At 32.8% G+C, this 24,573-nt stretch overlaps 2 protein-coding genes across 9 annotated transcripts; both read left to right on the top strand.

Annotated features, from left to right (window-relative positions):
• The first annotated feature begins 53 nt into the window (after positions 1-53).
• hdr (hematopoietic death receptor) lies at positions 54-11,351 on the top strand. 2 transcript variants are annotated; one of them, XM_087251404.1, is made up of 10 exons: positions 54-237; positions 2,172-2,328; positions 2,409-2,537; positions 2,684-2,795; positions 3,138-3,229; positions 4,962-5,054; positions 5,149-5,189; positions 5,293-5,574; positions 9,499-9,535; positions 9,627-11,351. In XM_087251404.1, exons 1-10 carry the CDS (start codon positions 217-219, stop codon positions 9,917-9,919), a joined length of 1,257 nt encoding a protein of 418 aa, XP_087107530.1. In that variant the 5' UTR covers positions 54-216; the 3' UTR covers positions 9,920-11,351.
• Positions 11,352-16,524: 5,173 nt separating this feature from the next.
• Positions 16,525-24,251, top strand: cyb561a3a (cytochrome b561 family, member A3a). Of its 7 annotated transcripts, none has more exon segments than NM_001105584.2 (7): positions 16,525-16,615; positions 17,057-17,153; positions 17,368-17,564; positions 19,162-19,370; positions 21,227-21,381; positions 23,656-23,824; positions 23,939-24,243. In NM_001105584.2, coding segments are annotated over 5 exon segments (744 nt in total). In that variant the 5' UTR covers positions 16,525-16,615; positions 17,057-17,153; positions 17,368-17,377; the 3' UTR covers positions 23,963-24,243.
• Positions 24,252-24,573: the final 322 nt, after the last annotated feature.

Genomic DNA, 24,573 nt, shown 5'->3' on the forward strand with positions numbered 1-24,573 from the left:
TTCTAAGAACGCCGCGTAGTTAATATTAATGAGCTCCTCCTCAGCAATAGTATGATTTGTCAATGCGTGAAGAAGAAGCGCTCAACATCATGTTGTCTGGACCGGAAGTTTTCAGCTAAATACTCAAGAGGTACGCTATCTATCATCAGTAGGATGGCATTGGGACGCAATCTACATTCGGTCATACGGAGAAAGTGAGATAATGATTGGACTACTATGAGATACATTACTTTATTGGTAAGTGATTTCATCCTTTATTTAATTTGTGGTTAGGTAACGTTACAGTAACTATATTTCCGTCAATGTCGCTATTAAGACACTTTAAAAGTTGTTTACTTTATGACGCGTTAAATATAGACGTGTTTGGACTTGTCGACGGCGATAACAGTCACCTGGCACATCTGTCAAATTAGGTTAATTAATTATTTAATTTCAAAAACATTTATTTTAGACCTGATTGTAGTGGCAGATCATCATACTTGCAATACTAAAATCTGCAATCTGATGTTTAAAAAATGTTGAGGAAATCATCTTTAAAGTTTATGAAAGCTATTGGCCTACTAACGAGTTACGTATTTTTATTTATTCAATATAACTTTAATTATTTTTATTGTAAGAAATCTACAAGAAGTCTTCGTGGAACATGATCTTTACTCGATACTGTAAAATAAATTGTCATAAAAGACAAATCAATCATTTTGAAGCATAGACATGTGTTTTGCCTTTTGCTAAGCATATACCTGTATAACATAGTTCTAGTTCTAGTTTGCAGGGGCATATATGTGATGTTATACTGTCTAAAATGTACATACTGTCCAAAATTTGAATATAGAATAAATGTATGTAGAAAAAATATTAGACCACTTGACAATTCTGTGGATTTACTGGCTGTATTAGGTATGAGTTTGAGTAAAATGTTAACATTTGTTATATGGGACATTCTACCAGAAATGTACATTAACGGTCCATGAATTGAAAACATAAATACAGTGAATAAAAAGTATTTCATCCCCAAAATTTCTAAAATGGACTGATGGTTGATTTCTGTAAGTTGTTCTGTGAAGGAATATGTCATTTATTTGGATCTCTTTTTTTTTTTTGTTTATTAAAAACACTTTTACAAATTTACAAACCGAATCATTGTCCTTCTCCCAATTGAACCTAGACCTTTAATAGTTTTGTGGTATGCTAAAAACTATTATTTAGAAAAAAATAACCACCTTCAGAAATAGCAAGTTTAAATTATCATTCACATCAATTGATTTGAAAGAAATTATAAATAAATTCTACAAATAAATACTATCTTACAATTGTCCTTATGTTTCTGTCAATCCTGTCACAGTTGCATTAAATTTAATATAGAATTAGTGCAATGCATGTTTAAGGCTATGTATGACACGAAATTGACATCATTTAATAAAGAAGCTGACAGTGACCAAGGATGCGTTCTATTATTGAATTGTATGATTTTATCCTTGTTTTTGTCTGATTTTTTTGAGGACGACAAGCTTAAGGTCCTGTCAGATTTTTTATAAGTGAAAATGTATGTTTCTGGTAGGATGTTCCATATTCTATTATGGTTTGATGTTTTTTTTTCTTACAACCCTCAAACCAAAAATATTTTCATTCAGCATTTTTTTTTTTAAATGACAATTGGTCAAAATAGCACGATTTTATTTGTGATGATTTGAAGATGATCAAATAACAATTTCTTAACTCATTTAAAGTTATAATGTTTTTGTGTATTTTAAAATGGGAGAAAACCTATAATTGCAGCAAATGCAATGGTCCAACATAAATTCAACATATCAATTTAAATAAATTCAAATATAAATTTAAAACAACTGGGACACTTATTACATAAAATCTCAATTTCATCTCCTTAAAGGTCATATCTAGTCTAAATTCTCTCAAAGCAGGACCCGTTACAGAACATCAGTATTTAAATCATCTGATATCATCTTCATAATACCCGCACCTCTACCCTAGTATGACTCAAGAAAGACTAAAGTATCTAAAACATATGCAACTCAAAAAGGTGTGCTAAGTTTTATACCAATAGGTGTCAGTATAAGATCAAACAACCCTTTTAAAGAGGATTACAGAAAGCTAGTATTAACTGAAGCTGTATATTTTACATTTATCTGCTTTTTTTGTTATTCTGTGTGTAGGTTTTGCTGTTACTAAATGTCATAAATGCTGCTAGAAGTCATGGGGATCTGGCCTGGGCTCACAGATCTGTCAAGAACAGATTAAGCCGAGATGTTTCATGCAGGGAAGGCTTGGAATATCCACATGAAAACATCTGCTGTCTCAACTGCCCTGCTGGTGCGATTTTTACATCGTTTTAATCTGATTGTTATTTTGTTTGCATATCCACTCATATTCCTCCATCACATCTTTTGCAGGAACCTATGTGAAAAAAGCTTGTGCTGCTGCTGCAGAAAAAGGAGTGTGTGCACCTTGTGAGTTTGACACATATACTGAACATGACCATGGATTGTTGAAGTGCATATCTTGCGACAAGTGCCGTATAGGTAATTCTGCTGTTCATTTACAAATTTTCACTCTTCCAAGCTTTTCAGATTAGCATAAAATATTTAATGTCATGCAAACCAGATTGATATTGTGTTTATATATTGTAAATTGTCTGCTAATCTGTGTTTCTTCATTCTTTTTGTAGACCAGGAAACCATAGAGAAATGCACAAGCACCCAGAACACAAGGTGCAAGTGCAGAAATGGGTCATTTTGTTTGCCTGACCAGGCTTGTGAGGTGTGCAAGAAATGCAGCAGGTTTGTCCATTTTAAGAACACAGCTGTGATACATTTAATGTGCATTGATCAGTGTTTTCATAGCAGAAATAAAATCTGCTCATCATATAAAGTGATCTAGTCTCTTTAGCACCGCATATGCATTTCTTGTGCAATATCTTATAAACATTAAATTTGGATTTTGACAGAATGAAGGGAGCAAAATCTTTTACGTTTCATTGAAATTATTTATTTGAATTAAATTTGAAGTCTTGCATAAAACAAAAAGTGTTACAGGTTTGGAACAACGTGAAAGTGAAAAATAGATGGCACAATTTTCATTGAGATGGAACTCAAGATACTTGTGTTTTTGTTTTAACACAGATGCAAAGAGGATGAGGAAACTGAAAAAAGCTGCACAGCCATTTCAAACACAGTCTGTAGAAAGAGAAGCTCTCCGGGAAGCTCCACCTCAAGTAAACAAAAACCTAAATATAACCAAAACCAGAATATACTGTACCTGGGGTATTTGCAGAAAGCAAAAAAGAAGTTGTTGCAAAAAATTGTAAACATAAATATATATTTTTATGTTTCTCTTGATTTTTCATGTTATTCAATTTGTTTAATATTTTCCCTAATATATTTAATGGGGTGTACTCATTTTTGCACGGTGATCTTAAGGTAAATTGTTAAGTTTTGGCTTTGATGATGTTTATGCACTTGTTAAGTGTGACGTCACACGAAGCAGCCTACGGGTCCAATCGCTCTATCAAACTGTATGGGGACTCAACAAATGGTTTATTGTTACCATTTAAAAAGCGATGTATCACTTTCAAAAATCACGACCGCAATGTTTATGTCCATGTCTAATATCCGATGGCCAGAAAGTGTTAATTTTTTTTATAAATTGATAAAATTGGTGTCTGTGTTGCAGCAAGTGCAGTTGTTGTGTACACCATGATTTTATATGAAATTCAATTTAATGTGTGATATGACGAAAAATGCTCATAAATGAATATTTTCTCAATTTAGATAAGTAGCGGCTTGGACCCGGAAACAGTATTCCGTACATCACGACTTAACAAGTGGACAATCACGCATCTAAGCATTGCTATAAGAAGTTGCTAGAAGAAAGGACATTTTCAGTGTCTGATAATATTTTTTTTTTATATTTTTTTAATTTCAAAATTATTAGCCCCTTTAAGCCATATTTTTTCCGATAGTCTACAGAACAAACCATAGTTGTACAATAACTTGCCTAATTACCCTAACCTGCCTAGTTAACCTTATTAACCTAGTTAAGCCTTTAAATGTCACTGTATCTGTATAGAAGTGTCTTGAAAAGTCTTGTCAAATATTATTTACTGTCATCATGACAAAGATAAAATAAATCAGTTATTAGAAATGAGTTATTAAAACTATTATGTGTAGAAATTAGCTAAAAAAATCTCTTAGTTAAACAGAAATTGGGGGAAAAAATAAACAGGAGGGCTAATAATTGAGGGTGGGCTAATAATTCTGACTTCAACTGTATGTAGGATTTTGGAACGCTGCGCTTTTCCGCTTGCATCTCCTTAAATTAAGTGGGGCATATTGAGGCATGGTACAATAACTGTTTTCATGGTATATCTGGAAAAGTCAAGGTTTTAGAACCACCAAAATCTTCTGTTATACTGTTTCTATGGTGTAGGTCAGAATTTTTTCTTTGTTTTTGAGGACAACAGTATCTTCAGCAGAAAAGATATCCAAACATGCTGTTTTAAATTGTAAAGAAATCTGTGTTTTTGAAATGAATGAAGACAGCAGAAGTCAATGATTAATTTTAATTAATTATTAATTAATAATTAATTATTAATTATTATAGACATGTTTACTGCTCCAAAATAAATTTTAAATGTTTCTCAAAACAAAATATATTGTGTTCAAAGGGTAAAGTTTTAGTTTTTACCTACTGTAGATATTAAAAATTTATATATTTTAGAGTAGTAATCACAATACCATGAAACCATGATATTTTTTTTTATCCAAGGTTATCAACCGTGCTTAGATATATCACATAACCTGCTTTCTGAAATACTCCTCAGATCAAATGTAGCATGTACACTCACATTGGAAGGAAATCATAATTGGTTGCTTACACATTCTGCTCAACAAAGATTTCTTTTGCATAATGTTTAATGCTCTGGTTTTATCCTATTTGTCCCACAGTGACTTTCATTGTTATCATGCCATTAATTGTATTGCTGGCATGCGTTTTGTGCATCGTCTACTGGACAAAGTCAAAACAAAATAAAACAGCAGGTAAGTCACACATTTTAAAACTTTCTTTAGATTATTCCAGACATTTCTTCTAACTACACCTTTTTTTGCGTCACAAAATGTTTTTCAACTCCAGTAACATCACGAAGTCCAAGGGAGATGGTTAAGATCTGTATGGTAGGAAAAGTTTACACTGCATTTCTCAGCTTTTACATATTTTGGATGAAACTGAACACTGAAGCAAAGACTACATGTTAGTTACGTGTCTGTCTGCCTGTAGGGTGACAGTGAGGAGGTCAGAGAGGAGAAGCAGAATGATCACAACTCCAGGATTGATGACTCCTCTCAGCTCCAGCCGTTCCTCGAGCAAAACTATGTGGTGGGTACCAGTGTTCCCCATCCATCAGAGGCAGAAAAAGACAAGGGGCTAGGGGACAGTCTTCCTAACACCGCCAACTCTTCACAAACTAGCCTGGCCATGTGTGCTGTGCCCAGTGATCTGCAGTCCTGCCACACTAACCAGTCAAGCAGCTCTGTACTTGCCTGGCAGCCTCCTGCTTTGGTGAGAGTTGCTACTTTTATTTGTCTTAACATCACTGTTGCCTAAATCTCTACTCTTGATGTCTTCTAAACCTAATTGCTTTGCTACTGGTTATATAACAAAGTAACTATCTGTTGGTGTCTGCTCTGTAGTAGCCTGCTTTAATGTTTGTGTTTCAGTGCTGTCATATTTTCACTGCAAGGCTTTCTTAACATGAAATTTAATGTGGAGTGTTTATGTTTTGCAGTTTGTTCTCAGTTGTCCTCTTAAAGTGACAGACACTTGTCAATATTAGTGATAATATTTTCCCCTTTTTAGCACTTTTGAATCTGTGGCTTGTTCTTTAAACTAATTGAACAACTAGCTAAACACTCTGGGTTGTAGAGTAGATTCAGAGTTGACAAAAACAAACAATTCCAACCTGGCTTAGATCTGGGGTTATACCAATACGGAGGTTCAACCAACTTTTTTTTTTGAGTTTTAAGTTTGACTTATTCTGACATGGGGAGTTTTTTTGTTTCAGTTGGTTTTAGTTTTCAGCTGAATTGAGTTTGATCCATCTGTTGATTTTGAGTTAAGTGCAACGAGCTCCAATATTACCATTCACTGTGGCAACAGCACCAGACAAAAAGACTCAATTCAATTCAAGTTCGATTCTTATTACTGTAATATTATCTCAGGTAGGTTATTGAACTAATAGCCTATTTATTATATGGAATAATAATTTAACTCCGAATAATGTTTGTTTTAATTAGCATTAACATTGTTTTTATAACCACTCTGTCAACACAAGACTTTCAAGATACAATACTACTATACATATATGATATAATTTTCCCTTAGAAAATTAAATTTTTTAAACATAATTACGTAATTTTATTTGGTAAGAAAAACATTTGATATACATGTCCCTAATTTTCAAATGTTAATCTAGTTTGGGTTTGTAATCTCTTACCTGCTCTGGAGTAGAGTAGCAACGCATTGCTAAAAAGTAATTTTTGAATTCATGGCAAACTTATGTGAAGAGCAATCTCTGTGCTGGTCTTAGAAAGTCATGTTACTCCATTAATCAATAACTAATGTGATATTTTATCAGAAACTCGCCCTTTATTGTAAAATATGTTGTACCTCCTGAGCCCAAATTTGTAATGTATTACAATGACATCTTTATAATTGAACAAGGGTTATAATACTGAGATAGTGATTTTATTTTCTTTCTTTAAAGTGCAGCTAATAAGTACAACCATGATTTTGCGCCCAACAATACACCTAGCACAATAAGGTGCAAGATGTGTTTGCCGTGATGTGTTTCTATTTTCAGACCAGCACAACCCTAATTTTCACGTTTTGCGTCAAGTTGTTTAAATAGCAAATCAATTTGTGCCACTTTGTGGACTCATGGGTGTGCTGGCCTGAAAAGGAGGTATGTTAAGGCGCATTGAGTTACTATTTTTAAGAACTGCAATGGCCGTTGACCAACTAAAACCTGGTCTAAAGTCCAGTGCAGATCGCATTAGTTATGCGCCTATGCTGGTCCAAACGGCTTACACATTGCTTAAGACACACAGGATGTACAGCAATACACAAATAATGTTACATATGAAAAGGAATTAAAGGATTAAAATATTACAAAAATGATTATTTTCTACATAAATATCAAAACCACTACCTTAATGCCTTCATGTCTGGGGCTTTTTTAGTTTATTCATGACAATTTGCATTTGTATAATGCTATTATTATTATTATTAGCAGTATTGTTTATTATTTGCATATTTATGTTTATTTAAATAAACAAAGGTTTTAGAGACGTATGCATCACCATGGGGCATAGCATTTGTGTTTGGATATAACTCAGTTGTTTGACCACAGGTTTTTATTATTGTTCATTTATTTGTGAGCTGGAAACTAGTAATGAATTTAGAAATAGTTTTGAAACAAATCTTTGCTCTCAACAAACTAAATTAAATATGTAGGCTAATGGATGTCTTCAGTGAAGTGCATACAACATCGTTTCCAGGAAAGTAGAGTAAAAGTAAAATAAAGAGAAAGTGAAGACGCTGGATTGGGGAGCCTCGTTCGTTCTTTATCCTCGTGCTGAAGATAGTCTGTTTATATGTTTTCTCGATAGTAAAGTCTTCAGTTTTACCTCTTACAAAGTCCGGCATGTAAATAGCAAATGCGCCATGGCGTGACACAACTGGGAATGTGAGATGAGACTCTGATTAGTTTATTCTCAAAACACACCCATAACTCATTAAGAAAATAAATACAACCCTGTTAGAGCATGTGCCAGGGCTCAAAGTGTATTTTTCCGTCTTTAAAATGGCACAAATGGATTCGGACACGCCTTTAATGCTTTAGCACCATGTGCTTTAGACTAGATCGTTAAAATAGAGACCTTTTATGTTCAAATATATTTGAACAGCCACATGCTGGCATCTCCTGGTGTAACAGTGTATTTGATATGTTTATTTGAAGCATGAAGGTACTTTGCAAAAGTTGTTTACTTTATTTTGATTGTTACTATGGCTGCACGATTAATCGAAAAATATCGATTCAACCTTACATCTTAATACAGCTTTTTTACGATTCAGCTAACCATATTTTCAAGGTCAGGAGAGAAGCGTTAAGGCAGCCGCACAAGTCTTCACAGCAACAAGGACGCTTTCAAATGGCCTTAAAAAGTGTCACATACTGTATTTATAAGCTATAATTCACCCAAAAATCACACGTGAGCTGACACGGTTTACTACAGAGAAGACGCGCACCAACTATGTCTACTTTAGTGAACAGAACCTGCATAGGCTGTGAATAACAGCTAATAAAGTTGCAAATAACGTTCAGTTAGTTGCACAGAGCGATCGTTGAGAGCCATGTGGGAAGTATGATTTGCGTGTGTTTTTTTTTTTTTTCTCACATTGACGGCAGCCATAAGCCGCACTCGGAAGTGAAAGTGAAACTGGCGCGCACATCATTTAAATGATAATATCGCATTTTGTATCGCAAGTTTTTTTCTTTCATAGTGAACACAGTGTTGGCAATGCAAATAAATGTTTACTGGGTCAGTATAACTACTTTAGCCTATATAATGTTGAATAAAATGCAGAAGGGAATTTGATCATGACAAATGTTTGATTTTACCTGTGAAAAAATAGTCTAATAATGTTGTCAATGACATAACAAGCATATGTCTCAACAATAATAATTCAACTTGAGAATTATGAATGGTTGAATTATGATGTCACTTTACTGTTAATTAACAACCAGGACAAATAAGTCTGTTCCAAGTATTCAAAATTTTAAATTTTTTAACCAACAGTAGACCTTCACATAGGGCTAATATTATTGCTGTTGTTTTACAATATCTTTGAGATATTACAATATTAATAGCGTCCTCATATTAATCTTTATTTTACATCTACAGAATCGTGACAAAAATTGTGATCTTAATTTTAGGCGAAAAAATTGGGATTCATATTTTAGCCAGAATTGTGCAGCCCTAATTGTTACTATGAAGAATAATATTTTGATTGTAGCTAGAAGCTTTTATTGTAGTACTCTGAGGATTTTTTTTTTTTTTTTTTTGTAAAACAAAATAACAATGCAGTGTTACTGAAAAAAAAACTGTCTCTGAAGCTGTTTGATAACTTTGACACCTGCTCTCTGTGAGTGGCAGTATTTTCACAGGAACTGTGCCTGTAAATATTTTGATAGACTCTCAAATCCCTGAAATGTAGGAATCATTTGGAAATTTTGCATTAATCAGGCAGTTGTAAATAAAATAATTAATTGAAAATATGTCATGCACCTCTTAAATAATCTCCATTTTTGGTTGTCAGTTTGAGGTCACTGTCATGCTGTGTTTAATAAAAGCCTAACAGTAACAGTCTTGTACCAGTCTTACTTTGCATTTTTGATTATGTTTATGTTATCATCTCTTTAAGGAAAGCGAGTCATCAAGAAGACTTGTTCCTTTGAGCGGTAAGGTTATACAGTTCTCTGAATTAACATTCACAAGTGAATTAATTCAGCATTCCTGAAAGTAACGTTGTTGTAAAACTAACATTTTCAGGTGAAGAATCCTTGAAGAAAACTTTTGATTTCTTTGAAGAAATTGATGTCCATTATCATAACCGATTCTTCAGGCTGATTGGACTGAGTGATAATGCCATCAAAAGCGCTGAGTCACTTTTTCCAGAAGACAGAGTTTACGAACTATTAAAAATCTGGATGGAAAAGGAAGGACTGAAGGCAGATTTCAACAGTCTTATTGACGCATTAATTTATTTAGACCAGAGGCTGTCAGCAGAAAATATCATTGCAAAGGCAATAAATAATAGTTGCTTTAAATATGAAGAAGAGTGACTGAATGCTACTATTGTCACCCTCTTAGCATTCTCAGTGGACGAAGGTACAGTATGCTTTTCAGTTTCATTTTGTCCATTGCTAAAGTGTTTCTCTGACAAGGTATTTATTATGTTAGCAAATGTTTAAACTTTTAGATTTGTTGGTCACGAACATTAGTTACATTTAAAATGACAAAACAAAGTATTTAAGACATCTGAGGTTATGAAATTTGTAGTCAGAAACTTGGCAATGTTTTTTTCTTTTTCTTTTCATGTTGTATATATTTGATGTGTGCCATGTGATAATTTTGTTAACTAATAAAGGAATTCATTTATACATTTTTCACCTAATTAGATTCACTTAACATAATTACTCTGTTCAATCATTACTGTAAATGCATTTAATAGTGCCTAAATCTTCTATTTTAGAAAAAAAAACTGCATTTCAGCTTGCTCACCACAAGAGGTCACTAACACGTTTTACAGTTAAGTAACTGTTATTGTTTTCTTTAGTAAAATGAACTTCGTTTACTAATATTATTCAGATAAGACTGCATATTTTAGGTTATGTTGATTAAAATAAAGTCTTGGTGATGTAGCGCTGATTTAAAATGAAAATATTAGTTGATACTACTAATTGAATGATAAAGCCTGGACACTGTTGGCCAACTCTGCTCCCGCCCACCACCCACCGCAGAGGGGCTCATTTACAGAAATCACCAACTCCTACTATTAGTATTAGTATTACTTATATTAATTTGCAAATGTTTTCAAATACCGTCTGACAACTCTATCTGTATCTAATAAAAAGTGTGGCCGAATTGACTGCATATTTGCAATACACATCATGTATGATTTTTGTTCAAAGTCCCTGAAAGCTTGACAGCGCAATCTCATTTACAGAATGATACCAGCCGAGTACAGCGCGTGTCTGTGAGAGATGCGCTATCCTTACAAACTTTCCTTTGGTTTTAGTCCCTGAGTCATCAGGGGTTGCCACTGCGAATGAACCACCAATTACTCTGGCATATGTTTTACTGGCGATTGCAAATACACTCTTAAACACACACACACTGCGTTTCTTTGGACTGTTGGAGAAACTGTAGCACCCACAAGCTGAGAATTCTGAACAAAAAGGCCTCCTGGTTAAACTGGAACTCGAACCAGCGACCTTGAGGCGACAGTGCGTACAAGGTGCTGCAGCGTGTGCCACTGATGTATCTTATTAATGCTTACTTATTAATGCTTATATCACTAGCCTTCATGTGTTTCTCTACTGGGGATTTTTCCTTTTGCTCGTTCTCTCTATTGCCTCCATTAGTTACATTTTAAAAATAAAACAAAGTATTTAAGACATCTGATGTAATGAAATGTGTAGTTGGCCATTTTTTTTGTGTATTTATTCGATGTGTGCCATGCGTCAATTTTGCTAATAAAGGAATTTGTTTCTACATCTGTTTTTACTTAATTTGTGTCACTTAACATGATTACTCTGTTTAATCACTGTTGTAAATGCTCTGAATATAGTGCCTAAATCTCTTGTAGGACGTTTATTAAAAATACAATATATAAAAACTGCACTTCAGCTTGCCCACCACGAGATCACCAACACGCTTTACAGTTAAGTAACTGTGTGGTGTTATCACACTTTTTCTTTTGTCAAATTCATTCACTAATATTGTTCAGATAAGACCGCATATATTAGGTTATGTTGATTAAAATAATGTCATAGTGGTGAAGCACTGAGATAAAATTGAAATATTAGTTAATTCTATACTTGAATTAAAAAGTCTGGAGTCTGGACACTGTTGGCCAACTCTGCTCCCGCCCACCACCCACTGCAGAGGGGCTCATTTACAGAAATCACCAACCCCCAACCCCAAATGATTACTGTTTGTAATATTTATTATTATATTATTTTCCAAATGTTTCCTAGTCCCAGCCATGTTTTCATGGCCTTGTATTAGACTCATCAGACAACACAGAATGAACTCTAATAAAAAGTGAGGCTGAATTGAGTGCATATTTACAAGTGAGCATATATGATTTTTGTTCAAAGCCCCAGATAACCTGACAGCGCGATCGCATTTACAGAATAATACTAGTGGAGTACAGCGCGTGTCTGTGAAGAATGCGCTATCCTCACAAACTTTCCTTTGGTTTTAGACACTATCAAGGCGAGGGAACCGCCAATTACTCTGGCATATGTTTTACCAGCAATTGCTTACACACACACTGGATGTTTTTAGGCTGTTGGAGAAACTGGAGCACCCACACTTATAGAATTCCATACAGAAAGACCTCCTGACCAAACTGGGACTTGAACCAGCAACCTTAAGGCGGCAGTGCTTACAACGTGTCGTGTGCCATTTAATGCTTACTGTAGCCTATATCACTAGCCTACATGTGCTTCTCCATTAGACATGAGCTGGTATAAGTTTCTGACGGTATGATAACCTTAGATATAAATATCACAGTATCATGGTGTTCACTGCAGTAAAATAATTAATTTTTTGAAATGTCTTAGTAAAAAGAAATAAAATCCACATTGAACACAATATACCACATTGTAGGAAACATTTATACTATTTTGGAACAGTAAACATGTCAGGCTGAGGCTACAAAATTAAAATACACCTTTGACTTCTACTATCTTCATTAGCTTCAAAAACAAAGATTTTCTTACAACACACACAGAAAAAAACACACACAAAAAAACCCTGCTACATATTTAGAAACAGTATAACAAAACATTTTTGCAGTTTTAATACCCTGACTTTTCCAAACCAGGGTAAACCTTGAAACTGGTTATCGTCCTATTCCTATTCTCCATTGGGAGCTTTTTCCTCTTGCTCGTTCTCTCTTTTGCCTTCATTAGTTAATTTTAAAAAGTGAAACAAAGTATATTAGACAACTGGCGTTATAAAATGTAATGTCTGAATTTTTTTTTGTGTGTGTGTGTATATAATTGATGTGCGCCATGCGACAATTTTGCTAATAAAATAATTGATTTATACATCTGTTATTACTTCAATAGTTTCACTAACTGCATTTCAGCTTGCTGGCCACAAGAGGTCACTAACATGTTGTACAAATAGGTAACAGTGTGTTATCTCTTTTTTTTTTTTTTTTTTTTTTTGTCAAATGAACTTCATTCACTAATATTGTTTAGATAAGAGCATATTTTAATGTATGTTGATTAAAAGAATGTCATGGTGGTGAAGCCCTGATATAAAATTTAAATATTAGTTGATTCTACTAATTGAATGATAAAGTCTGGAAGCTTTTAAAATGATTTTTCATTGATTTACTTTGTACATTTTAATAAATAAAAAATTTCATTAAAAGCATTTTCTGCATAAAAAATATAATATTTCGATCACAAACCAAGCTATGTCCCAGAGGCACTTCTTTGAAATTGCATGTAGAAAAACATTAAAAACATTAGTGTCTAATTTTTTTTAAGTATTACAACTATTTATTTTATATACTATATTTCCGTATTACAGCAATTTATTTGTATTCTTTTCTAGTGATAAATAAAAATAAAATAAAAAATTAAATTTTCTATAAAAAAACAGGCTACAAAGTTATGTCCCCCAATATAAACAACCCTGTCACGCCAGCAATTCTCCATCTATAGCAATTTAGACTCGACTCTTATATGACATCAAAGACACCCTATCAAAGTGACACCCTTCAGCTCTCTTTAACAGCATTGTGCAAAAGAAGGAAAGATAAGTGTGTGTGTGTGTGGGGGGGGGGGTATGGTGAATACGTTATAAAAAACAATGGGTAATTTAATACATTTTATAAACAATTCTCGTTAAACAAAGATACACCTATTTTTTGTGCAAAAAAAACAGTTGACATGATTACAATACAAAATATGAATTCATTGTCACTGAAAAAAGATACGAGAAAAAGAAAGAAAAATAATAATAAACAACAAGAAATAAACTTAAAGGGTAAGACGTTTAAGAATCAGTTGCTGTATATAAATTAATGAAATAAATGAAAAGTATACAAAATGATAGTACTTTTTGCTTTCTTATTTTCAGCTAATGAAATGTTATTTAAATAATGACTAAATTCTTGCAAAAAATACAGGAAAATGTGGTATTAGTACATATGATAAATTTGCATTTGTGGATATGGAATTTACAAAGAAAATAAAAATATATATATATATAACAAAACAGGCATTTCTCTTAGTAGAAACAGATTCATAATAACCAAAAATAATATATTTAAAAGTAACAGATACATCTTGTGTATTATCATTAATAAATAATTCCAAAATTGTACAACATAATTACAATCCCAAAACAAATTAAAAATGCTTTAAGTCTGATCGTTTTACATCAATATTAAAATAAAAAATGACCATGTAAAAGACCATAATGTTTTCAATTTACAATGTCTATATATTATTCCAATAAGAGATAACAGGGGACAATGTGACAACCTTCAAAAAATGAGATTTTTTTCTAATTTTGTAATTTCTATCTTTTTTTTTCTTTTTTTTAGAAAAAAACTTATTTTACCTTCAAACGTCTTTGTCGGATCAGAAAAAAGCATTTTTATAGAGCATATAATTCCTGACGTTATAGCTCCTATAACATTGGCATATTTCTGAAATAAATTCAAAGTAATTCATTAAAAACCTCTGTTGTTAAATAACTATACCGATATTCTTATAACACACCTATCATCACACTATTACCATGTAGGCTACATAATGGCTAACAGTATAAAATAGAACTGTTTAAATGTTTCTGTCGCTCACTAAGGTTGCATTTTTGCAAGTTTATGCATTACAGTTTTTCTCAGTCGCTTTGATGCATTTCTCACTACACTATTTACATTTGCACAACAGTTAATGCATTTCTCAAAACAATTAGTGCAAACTGCAAAACCTAGCTGATAACCTGCAAAAGTGCGTCACATGCTCAAAATGGATAGTTCATTCATCAAAAGCAAGTATTGATGTCAATCAAACTGTCATTATCGTCAAAATGAAAAGTCCTGACACCATTGTTTATGAACAAGATAGTCAAATGGCTTTGTCATGTGTTCATTATGTCAGTTTACTCTGGACATTTTTTCAATGCAAATAAAAGTCAACTGTTGTGCAAATGTAAATGTAGTGAGAAATGCATCAAAGTGACTGAGAAAAACTGTAATAGCAATACATGTTTTATTTATTTGTATATTATATTATATTATATTATATTATATTATATTATATTATATTATATTATATTATATTATATTATATTATATTATATTATATTATATTACATTTTGTATTTAACCTTAAAATGAACATTGTTTAACTTGCTATTTGTTACAAAACAAAATGTCTCTTACCTAAGGAAACTATTTGTTTATCACTCCATTATAAACAGAAGAGGATAGTACAAGCATGTAACTTCATAAGCAAGTAATTTATAAACAGCTGTGGTGGCTCATATCACTTGAATTAAAAAGGTTTCAACTACTATTTAATATTAATCCATATTAGTGTTAAGTATAAAAAAAGCTTTTAAAAAAGTGTCACATGACCATTTGGCTCCTATGGATTAACCACTGCTAAAATATAGGCCTACCTATCAGACAGTTAAACAAATGAATATTGATGTCAACTCTGAAATCTGGACTTTAGAACTTCTATGTTAAGCGGCTTTGACACAATTTACATTGTAAAAGCTCTACATAAATAAACATGAATTAAATTAAATTTTATATAATAATAATAGTAATAATAATAATAATAATAATAATAATAATAAATTATTATTATTGTTGTTGTTGTTTTGAAATGATTAAATAATTAATGCAGAATAATTTGTTTAGAAAAAAGCTTTTATCATGCTAACTTGCTTTGAAGTTTGTTTATTATTATTATTATTATTATTATTATTATTATTATATAAGAGAATCTTGTAAACTTCTTAGTCAATTTTGAAATAAACTATATGTAAAGTTTAGTGTTAATTTAAAATGATTTGTTCATATAATTAAGGATTACATTGTATCAATTTATTAAAGAGATCAAATGCCAATAGTTTACTTTAAGATTATAATATTCAGTTATTAAATTGTAAGTCAACTTATTCATTTGACTGCTTGAATAAGTTGTTGCAATGTAAAATAAAGTTAAGTACAAAAAACTATTCTTAATTTAATGATTTTAACTAATAAATCAAATAATGTAAAATAATTTATGTTTTTTTTACTTAATTTGTCACTTACGAAACTGGATTTCTGCTTGCTTGCCACAAGAGGTCGTCTGTGTTGTGTGTATTCTGTTTATGGCTGAAGAATGTGGTTGAAACAGTTTGCATTGTGCGGATAAAACGTGGGCTGTTTTCTACATTTTGACAGTGTGCAACATATTTTATTTTAGGCAACTCAATTTAGGAGATTTGTCTTACTTAGCTCTTGTAAGGGTTTTGAGAATTCGTTTGTTGAAAATGAAATGATAATTGCTCTCCTAGTCCATGCCAGTTTTGAACAGATCTTATGAAAATGGAAAACGTTAATATTTGACTGTTTTGGCAATTAATTAGAAAATAAATCAAACAATTTATTGAAGTCGTTTGCGATTAGATCGTGTTTACTACACTTCCCATGGAACCTTGCGGTCAAACCGGAAAATGTCTTCACACCAGCTGCATTCTACCAAAACATCGTAATCCTCGTCTTTAAAGTTTGTATACTGTACTTGTCTCTTGCAAACCATCGAATAAAGTCATATTGTCATAAATTAACAGTGAGCGAGATTAATTTATAAGGCAATGCTGAAAATAGTTTCCTCAAATAACCTTGTCTGCTTTCGAGTGTCCTCAATTTGTCGACCACCATTTCACGACACAAAGTACACAACAATGTAAAACTACCAATGAATTATCACGTAAGGAAATTAATGCGAAAGGTATTTAGCAGAATAGTTTAATAATAATGTCATTAACTTCGTCCCATTGTATCATGTAAGCAGATTAAACAGTTCTCCATTTGTAAAGTTCCCTTTTTGTACAGTATTTGCCAAATCTAGTGACATAATTTCCATATCGCCCACATCAGCGCTCGTTATCTCTGTTTGCTCTTCCTCGTTCTTTCTGATGTTTTCTGCAATGTGGTTTGTTCGCAGACGAAATCGAAAATCATAATGGGGAATTATGGAAAGAGGAACTGAGCTCAAGAAAAACGCTGTCACGAGTTTATTTGATATTTTGGAGACACCAAAGGTACTGTACATTGACACATGTGCTCTTCTAAAACACCCAGCTTGGTTGAAAAGTGCTCTTTCTTATTTGTTTGCATTTGAGAGTATGTAAGTTGAAATATTAAAGAAACACCAATCAATGTAGTTGTTTTTGTCTTAAATACTTGTTTCAGGTTAAGTGAATTTCTCAAGCTACTTAATTTAATGATGTTCACTTGTGTTCTCTGTCTCTACAGCTCTTACAGGATGAGAGGAATTGTTGGATTTTACATAACCTATCTTCTGTGTCTGATTTTGGGGATCGCCTGTGTGGTTTTAGTTGTTCACTGGAATTTCATGTATCGAGATGGATTTGCATGGGACGGCTCATCCAAGAACTTCAACTGGCACCCAGTGCTCATGGTCACTGGCATGCTGGTTCTTTATGGGAATGGTATGTGTGAGTGAATATTTAGCTTCGTGCTAAATAATACCACTGTAGCTTTGATATTCTGACATGGAGAAGTTTAATTTGTATGTGATAAGTGTTTTTTATTGTTACTTCTAATTTTGGTTTATCACATTAGGACTGCACGATATTGGAAAAATCTGACATTGCGATATTTCTTTATCCTGTGATGTATATTGCGATATTAATAGAATTTCACCAGCTGAGTTGAATAGGTATCTGGGAAGAATTGATTTAGAATTAGGTTGATTGGGATGATTAAGGGAGTGCATAAAATATATTAAACAATCTTCTACCACAGATAAATTCAATAAAGAAAAAGATACCAATTAATTAAACAGCGTTTTATTTAGGGATGCTCCGATCAGGATTTTTGCAGTCAATACCGAGTACCGATTGTAATGCTTCAAGCTTTATAATACCTAAAGCTCATTTTCCCTCTAAGTATGATACTCATTTGGAGACCCCTTAAACACGTCACGTTTAGTGTGGACAGGTCATGGCCAGAAGCAGCTTTGCAGAAAATAATGTAACCCAAATATAAAAATTGGTAAGAAAAATTACAAACAATGCAATTTGGAAACACTGCAAATCATTAAAGAAGAATTCAACATGTCTCAATCAAGAAAAAGTTTGGAGTGCCTATTTGATGCATTAAAAAGTTAAAATGCACGCCTATAAATCAATAACTTTTTTTACTAAAAGGCAATAGGCCTATAAACTACTGTTAATTGAAATAAGTATATTACAAGAATTGATATTAACTATTAGTGAAATTTATATTTTAAGTTTCATTTATTTAAAAATTCCATCTGTATATATTTTAGCTGTTGTGACGTGAGTGCATCATTTGCTCATGCCACCACGTATCATTAACCTCCTCATGTGTTGTGGCTGCTGTAGGCTATGTATAATATAGGAGAGCACACCTGAGTCTTCCTCTGCTTGTAAACTCATAAATGAACACCCGAGATCGGCCATGGGTGCATTTCCGAAAACCATTGTTAGCCAACTTAGATCACAGGTTTCACCATTAAAAACATAGTTTGTTGATTAAGCATCACCCAAATCCATTTTTGAACAAACATTTGCAAACTGCGTTGCAAACTTGTACGCATGCAACTACATCTCTCGACCTGTAGTTAGAAGCATCGTCCCTGGTTGCACTTATCCCCCCTATGCCCTATTCATCTCGAACATTATAACATTTAAACTCGGAAAAGTGACTTTTAAAAAAAAAATTAATAAATGAACAAAATCACACATAAAAACAGTAATAATAATAATAATATAATTATTATTATTATAGTAGATTTTTTCTTTTGCTAATAAATATAAAATTTCATTTCTTAATAAATAGCCTCATTCTTTTTGTGATTTATGTATGAGATTAGAATACATGTTAGCTTTTAGTAAGTTATTTTATGTGTTAGAATAGAATATGGCATATTCTTAATAACATTTGTTATTAAGAAATGAAACATCACATGATATGATTACTTATGTTAAAAAATATTTTAGGTTTGTCAATTGATTAAATTTACTGACAGTTGTGATCAATATCCTTTTCTTTTGTATGCAGCGGCCGTAGTGTACCGTATTCCTCTGACGTGGGGTCACAATAAGCTCCCCTGGAAGCTGCTACATGCTGGGCTTCTGCTCCTTTCTTTAATTTTTTCTGTCATCGGACTTTGTGCTGTGTTTAACTTTCACAATGTACACCACACAGCCAACCTTTATTCTCTTCATAGCTGGGTGGGGATTTGCACCGCTGCACTTTTCACTGCACAGGTGTGTATCGTGTGTAAAAACAAATGTCTGTTTCTATTGTAGTTGGTGGTGGAAAGAGTAGTGAAAAATCATACTCATTTAAAAGGACCATTTACTTGCACAGAAATGTAGTGCAATCAGAGCTTAAGTATCTGTTGTAAATATTACTTAAAGTATGAGTAAAGTATAGCCCTTTTAAAAGTACTCAAGAGTAGTGAGTATTACGCTGAGGAAAGTTGATGCATTTATGTGTAATTTGTGCATGTGTAAACGTAACATTCTGTAGTGTATTTAGTGATTGCTTAAGGCCATTTCGGTCATCATACAGTAAACATCTGCCATCTTCTCATCACTGACATTCAGTCTAAACAGTCTCTGGGTCAATGCATGTAAAGTATCTTCTTGGACACTTTTAAAACAGTTTGCTGCATGTCTTAAGCTAGTAATTTCTGGTGTGATTAAATTTCTTTGTGCGAGTTGATTGGACAAAAATCATAGGACTAATTTTAATTCCCATAGATAGGAAAAAATAAAGTAGTGACTACAGGTTGAATGAAAGTAGTGGAGTAAAAGTACTGATACAGCAATAAAAATGTACTCAAGGGAGAGTAAAAGTACACATCTTTAAAACCACCTAATACAATTCAATTCCAGAGAAAAAGACTGCTTAATTACACTAATTTGAGTATTTGTAAATTGTTACTATACACCACTGGTGGTACATCTTCATCTGTTACTGTAATTAAGTAGTGAAAATGCTGAAAATGTCTTATTTTATCATTCTGTTATATTATATCATTTCTTATATTACAAAAAATTGTGTTTGTATTGTGTTGTTCCGTTTGATTAGAAATTTGATTAAACTCAAAACACAAATGAAAATATTTTAATCAAATCAGAATTATTAAACCCTCTTTTTCATTTTTCTTTCTTTTTCAAATATTTCCCAAATGATGTTTAACAGAGCAAAGAAATGTTCACAGTACGTCTGATGATATTTTTTTCCGGAAAAAATCTTATTTGTGTTTTTTTTTTTTTTTTTTTTACTAGAATAAAAGCAGTTTTTATATAAAAAAAATAAATAAATAAACATTTTAGGGGAAAAATTATTAGCCCCTTTAAGCTATATATATTTTTTTCTGGTAGTCTACTCAACAAACCATCATTATACAATAACTATACAATAACATCATTATACAATCCATTTCTAACTTTTATGTTTAGAAATGTGTTGAGGAAATCTTCCCTCTGTAAATAGAAACGGGAAAAAATAAACAGGGGGTCTAATAATTCAGGGGGGCTAATAACTGACTTCATTTGTAAATAAGATTGTGAAATAAGCGACTTAAACCTAGACTTAAGAAGAGACTTGATTTCTTTTATATTATTTAATTTTCTGATTTTATTTACATATAAAGATTAATCAGTCAACAGTATTTACAGCATTTTAATTTATTGATGGATGCTCCATTATGCCTGATTTACAAGAAACAATGATGTTTATTGTTGCCATTGCAGCATATTTGAGCTTCCGCAATGAGGTTTTCGATTGTTTCAAGCAGGTGTAGTTGACTTCTGTTTTTTGTCAGCTGATCAGTTTAAATATGAGAAAAAAAAGTTTTAAGTTTGGATTTCTTTACTTAAATTTAGTAGCACCAGAATCTCATTCAGTGAAGGGACAAAAATCTCTTAAGAATTTTAGTTTTGAGGTAAACTAAACCTTTGTATAATGGAATGTTCTTTAAAAATGTCAATCTTTTATGAGTTTAGTTACAGACAATGTAATCTGAGAAGCTGGTGGAAATGAAATTAACATGATAAAATGTAAGTTTTTTAATGAGTAAAAAGTTACTTTTCTCTGACTTTTTTCTCTACAGTGGGTCATGGGATTTACCTCATTTCTCTTACCTTGCACCCCAATGGCCGTGCGTGCTTTTGTAAAGCCAACTCATGTTTGGATGGGAGCAATGATCTTGGTACTGAGCATTGTGTCCTGCATCTCAGGGATCAACGAAAAGCTCTTTTTTGTACTGTAAGTGATTGCATATTACATAACTTATATTACCTCTTCCAGGTAAACATACAGGGTTTCTACGGGGTCTTAAAAAGTCTTAAATCTCAAAATCCAAATGTTAGGGCTTAAAAAGTTTTAAATATACTTATAAATATTGTGTTGTGGGTCTTAAATCTTGTTTAAACGGGTCTTAAGTTTCCTTTGTTCATGTATTGCTACCCAATCTAGCAAAACCCATACAATATATTGGTGTTATAGTTATATAATAATATATAATAGCTGTTGGTTATTTTTTTATAATTTCAATTTCTGTATTAAAAATCTATTGCTATATTTGCACATGGCTATATGAAATTGTGGATAGACCCACTGTAGTGGTGTGATGACGCATGCACACAACTCATCTGCAAGCTCAGTGATAGTCCGTTTTTAAAAGACACGGGATGGTTATCAGGATGTTTGTGCAGCATGGCTCCTTTCAGATCAAATTAATTGTTAATTTTTATTTTAAAACAATATGACTTATTGAAATGTGCGTAACGAACAACTGTATTAATGCCTCCCTCATTTGAAATGATTCGTGGTCCAACATCGGGAAGTGGAAGTATTATGGTTTTAACAATATTAAAACTGTCATTAGAAAAGTGTTTAGTAAAGCAACCTATTGCTTTTATGTAATGTCAAAATAAAGGTTGTTTCATTTAAAAAATGCTAACATAAATAAATATATAGCCTATAACCGGCCTTTATATGAGAAATATGTTGTCTTAATTAGGAAAATATGTCTTAACAAAATCCTGTTATAACAAGAAAATACCTTTTATAACGTTAAGTGGAAAAAAGAATATAGCCTATAGTAGGTTAGTATAGATATATACACTAGATATCGCATAGGGGCCCTGAGCATGCGTCAATAGCGCCGCCACATTGGTACAGTGCTCCCAGGACAAATGTCATTCAACCGCACTAGTCAAGACAGTGTTACTACGTGAAGATGCGGGACTTTAGCACTGTCTACGGGTGTAGTAACGAGCAAACAAAGAAAACAAAGCACAAAGGCAGAACATTTCATAGGTAAAATTAAGTTTTTTTCTGTTTTTGTATGTTCTAAACTTTTGTGCTAATCGGGTAACGTTATTGATGATGACAGTCACTTACTGCATTCACCATACGGCAAAGCAGCTCCAACTCGCACTAAACACTTGGCTTATGCTAGTTTTGTTAAATAAAATCAGCAAACAATGCAAAAGAAATATGACAACGAGATGCTGCGCTGCCAGAAACTTGTGTTATTGTCGGCTAGTGAAAAAGTCGTCGAATCGAATCGCTCCCTCCGTCAGTATGAGAAGTGAAAGCAGGAGAGGAGGTGTGTTTCAGGACACGGATTAGATTAAATTTAACAGGGAGGGTGAATAGTACATTTCTGTCCACACAAACACAAGCTTTTTGTCAGGAATGCCAGTGCGATCACTGATCCATCAATGTAGAAAAGTGATGTAAAATTATAATTTTCATAATTAGAAAAAAAAATTACATACTAACATCCAGGAAAACTCCTGATCATAGATATGTGTGTATATGCGTATATCTCTGGCTTTGGATGGCCACAGTCCTCCACTGTACCTTGGTCCCGCATTCATTTCAAAGGAGCGCTACCCTGTAACAAGATGGCAGCGCTATTGACGCATTCGTCCAATAGACAACAATAGGCCAGGCGACATCTAATGTATATATCTATGGTAGGTTAGCAGGTCAGCATTGTGTCATCGAGTTGGCCTATCGAAATATTAAAAAAAACAAGAAACAAGTCTTTGGTTTTTGTTTTCTAGGGATTTTATTTTTTGTAACTCAAAATAAAAAAATTTAAATCAAATCATTTTTTAATTTTGTTTTTCGGTTTTTCACCATGAAAAAGAAAAACGAGCTGTTTTTTGATTTTCGTTTTCAAATTCAAAAACCAAAATCAATAAACTCATTGAGTTTCAATGTTCGTTTTTAATTTTAAAACGAAAATCAAAAAAACTGCTTGTTTTTTTCGTTTTTCAATATCCATTTCTAAAATGAAAATTCAATGATTAAAAAAGATACACTGAGCTTTTCTAATATTAAACAGATCTTAGTAAACCTTTACTATTGTTGTTTGAGTGGGTAGATTTGATCATGCTGTTATCTGTTGGCTATGTTTTAAAACTTGAAATGTGAGATAAAAAGGCTGAATAAAGAACATGGACTAATAAATGCAGAGCTTACAGTACCACGACAAACGCATTGTTCTATTGGTTCTTCCCTCAGAAAGGAAACCACCAATGGGACAAAGCCTTATTCTGCCTTGCCACCAGAGGCAGTTGCTGCTAATTCTTTGGGAGTCATCATTGTAGCATTTGGATTGGTTGTTTTAAAAATCTTATCCAATCAGATGTGGCAACGTCCTGAGCCTGGCGATGATGAGGGAGTTTACAGGGTGAGATTTTTTTTTTGTTTTTTTTTTCTCTCTCAATTTGATCGGTTAATAACTATTTGGACCAATGTTTTTCTGACAGAGTTGAATTTGTATATGTTTTGCTCTCATTTTCAGCCACTTGCTTATGATGGAAGCTGATGTCTCAGAGATGAATGTCTGAAAGCAGTATGTTTAATTGCATTCTGGATTCCAAAGAAATCAAAGTTACAAAATATTATCTTTATGTTTCTTGTTACTCAGAGCTGGAAAGACTTTTTTTTTTGCTTAAGATTTGAGTGTGCTCTGTTGCTCTTGCTTTTGGAAATAGTGTAACGCATAAGGCAAAATATCAAATATTGTCATTGCTGAATATAAGTGCTTTTGCTTATTTATTACTTGTGAAGATCTCTGTGTATAATAAATGATTAAAACATTTTCTAAAACACCAGTTTGCCTCTGAGGAGAAATCAGATCAGACTATTGCCTCTTTGTTTGTAAACCGGTTTAAACTGGTTAGGAAGGACATTCAAGCCAGGGGGGAGGGGGCGAGCGTCATCATCAGCAAATAACCAATAGGAACATAGGCGAAATCACACCAATCAAAACACTGCGCGGAGGTCTGCAAAATTTGCATATTTCGTTGCAAAATAGCATGCTACTTGAGGTTTTTTACACGATGTAATGCAATGCAGTCTACAGAATGAAACGAAGTACTTAAATAAACAGAAGTATTTTGAAACGTTGTCGAGCACAATGAGGGGTATCTTTCT

Source organism: Danio rerio, chromosome 5 (genome assembly GCF_052040795.2).
Source record: "Danio rerio strain M-AB ecotype USA chromosome 5, GRCz13ab, whole genome shotgun sequence".
Lineage (NCBI taxonomy): Eukaryota > Metazoa > Chordata > Actinopteri > Cypriniformes > Danionidae > Danio > Danio rerio.

Coding starts and splice junctions, on each gene's coding strand:
- hdr (XM_087251404.1), top strand. CDS start 217: ATGAGATACATTACTTTATTG. Junction 2,329..2,408: donor CTGTCTCAACTGCCCTGCTG/GTGCGATTTTTA, acceptor CATCTTTTGCAG/GAACCTATGTGAAAAAAGCT. Junction 5,055..5,148: donor AAAACAAAATAAAACAGCAG/GTAAGTCACACA, acceptor TTTCAACTCCAG/TAACATCACGAAGTCCAAGG.
- cyb561a3a (XM_087250830.2), top strand. CDS start 17,085: ATGGAAAGAGGAACTGAGCTCAAGAAAAACGCTGTCACGAGTTTATTT. Junction 17,565..19,161: donor GCTGGTTCTTTATGGGAATG/GTATGTGTGAGT, acceptor TTTTGTATGCAG/CGGCCGTAGTGTACCGTATT. Junction 23,825..23,938: donor ATGATGAGGGAGTTTACAGG/GTGAGATTTTTT, acceptor TCTCATTTTCAG/CCACTTGCTTATGATGGAAG.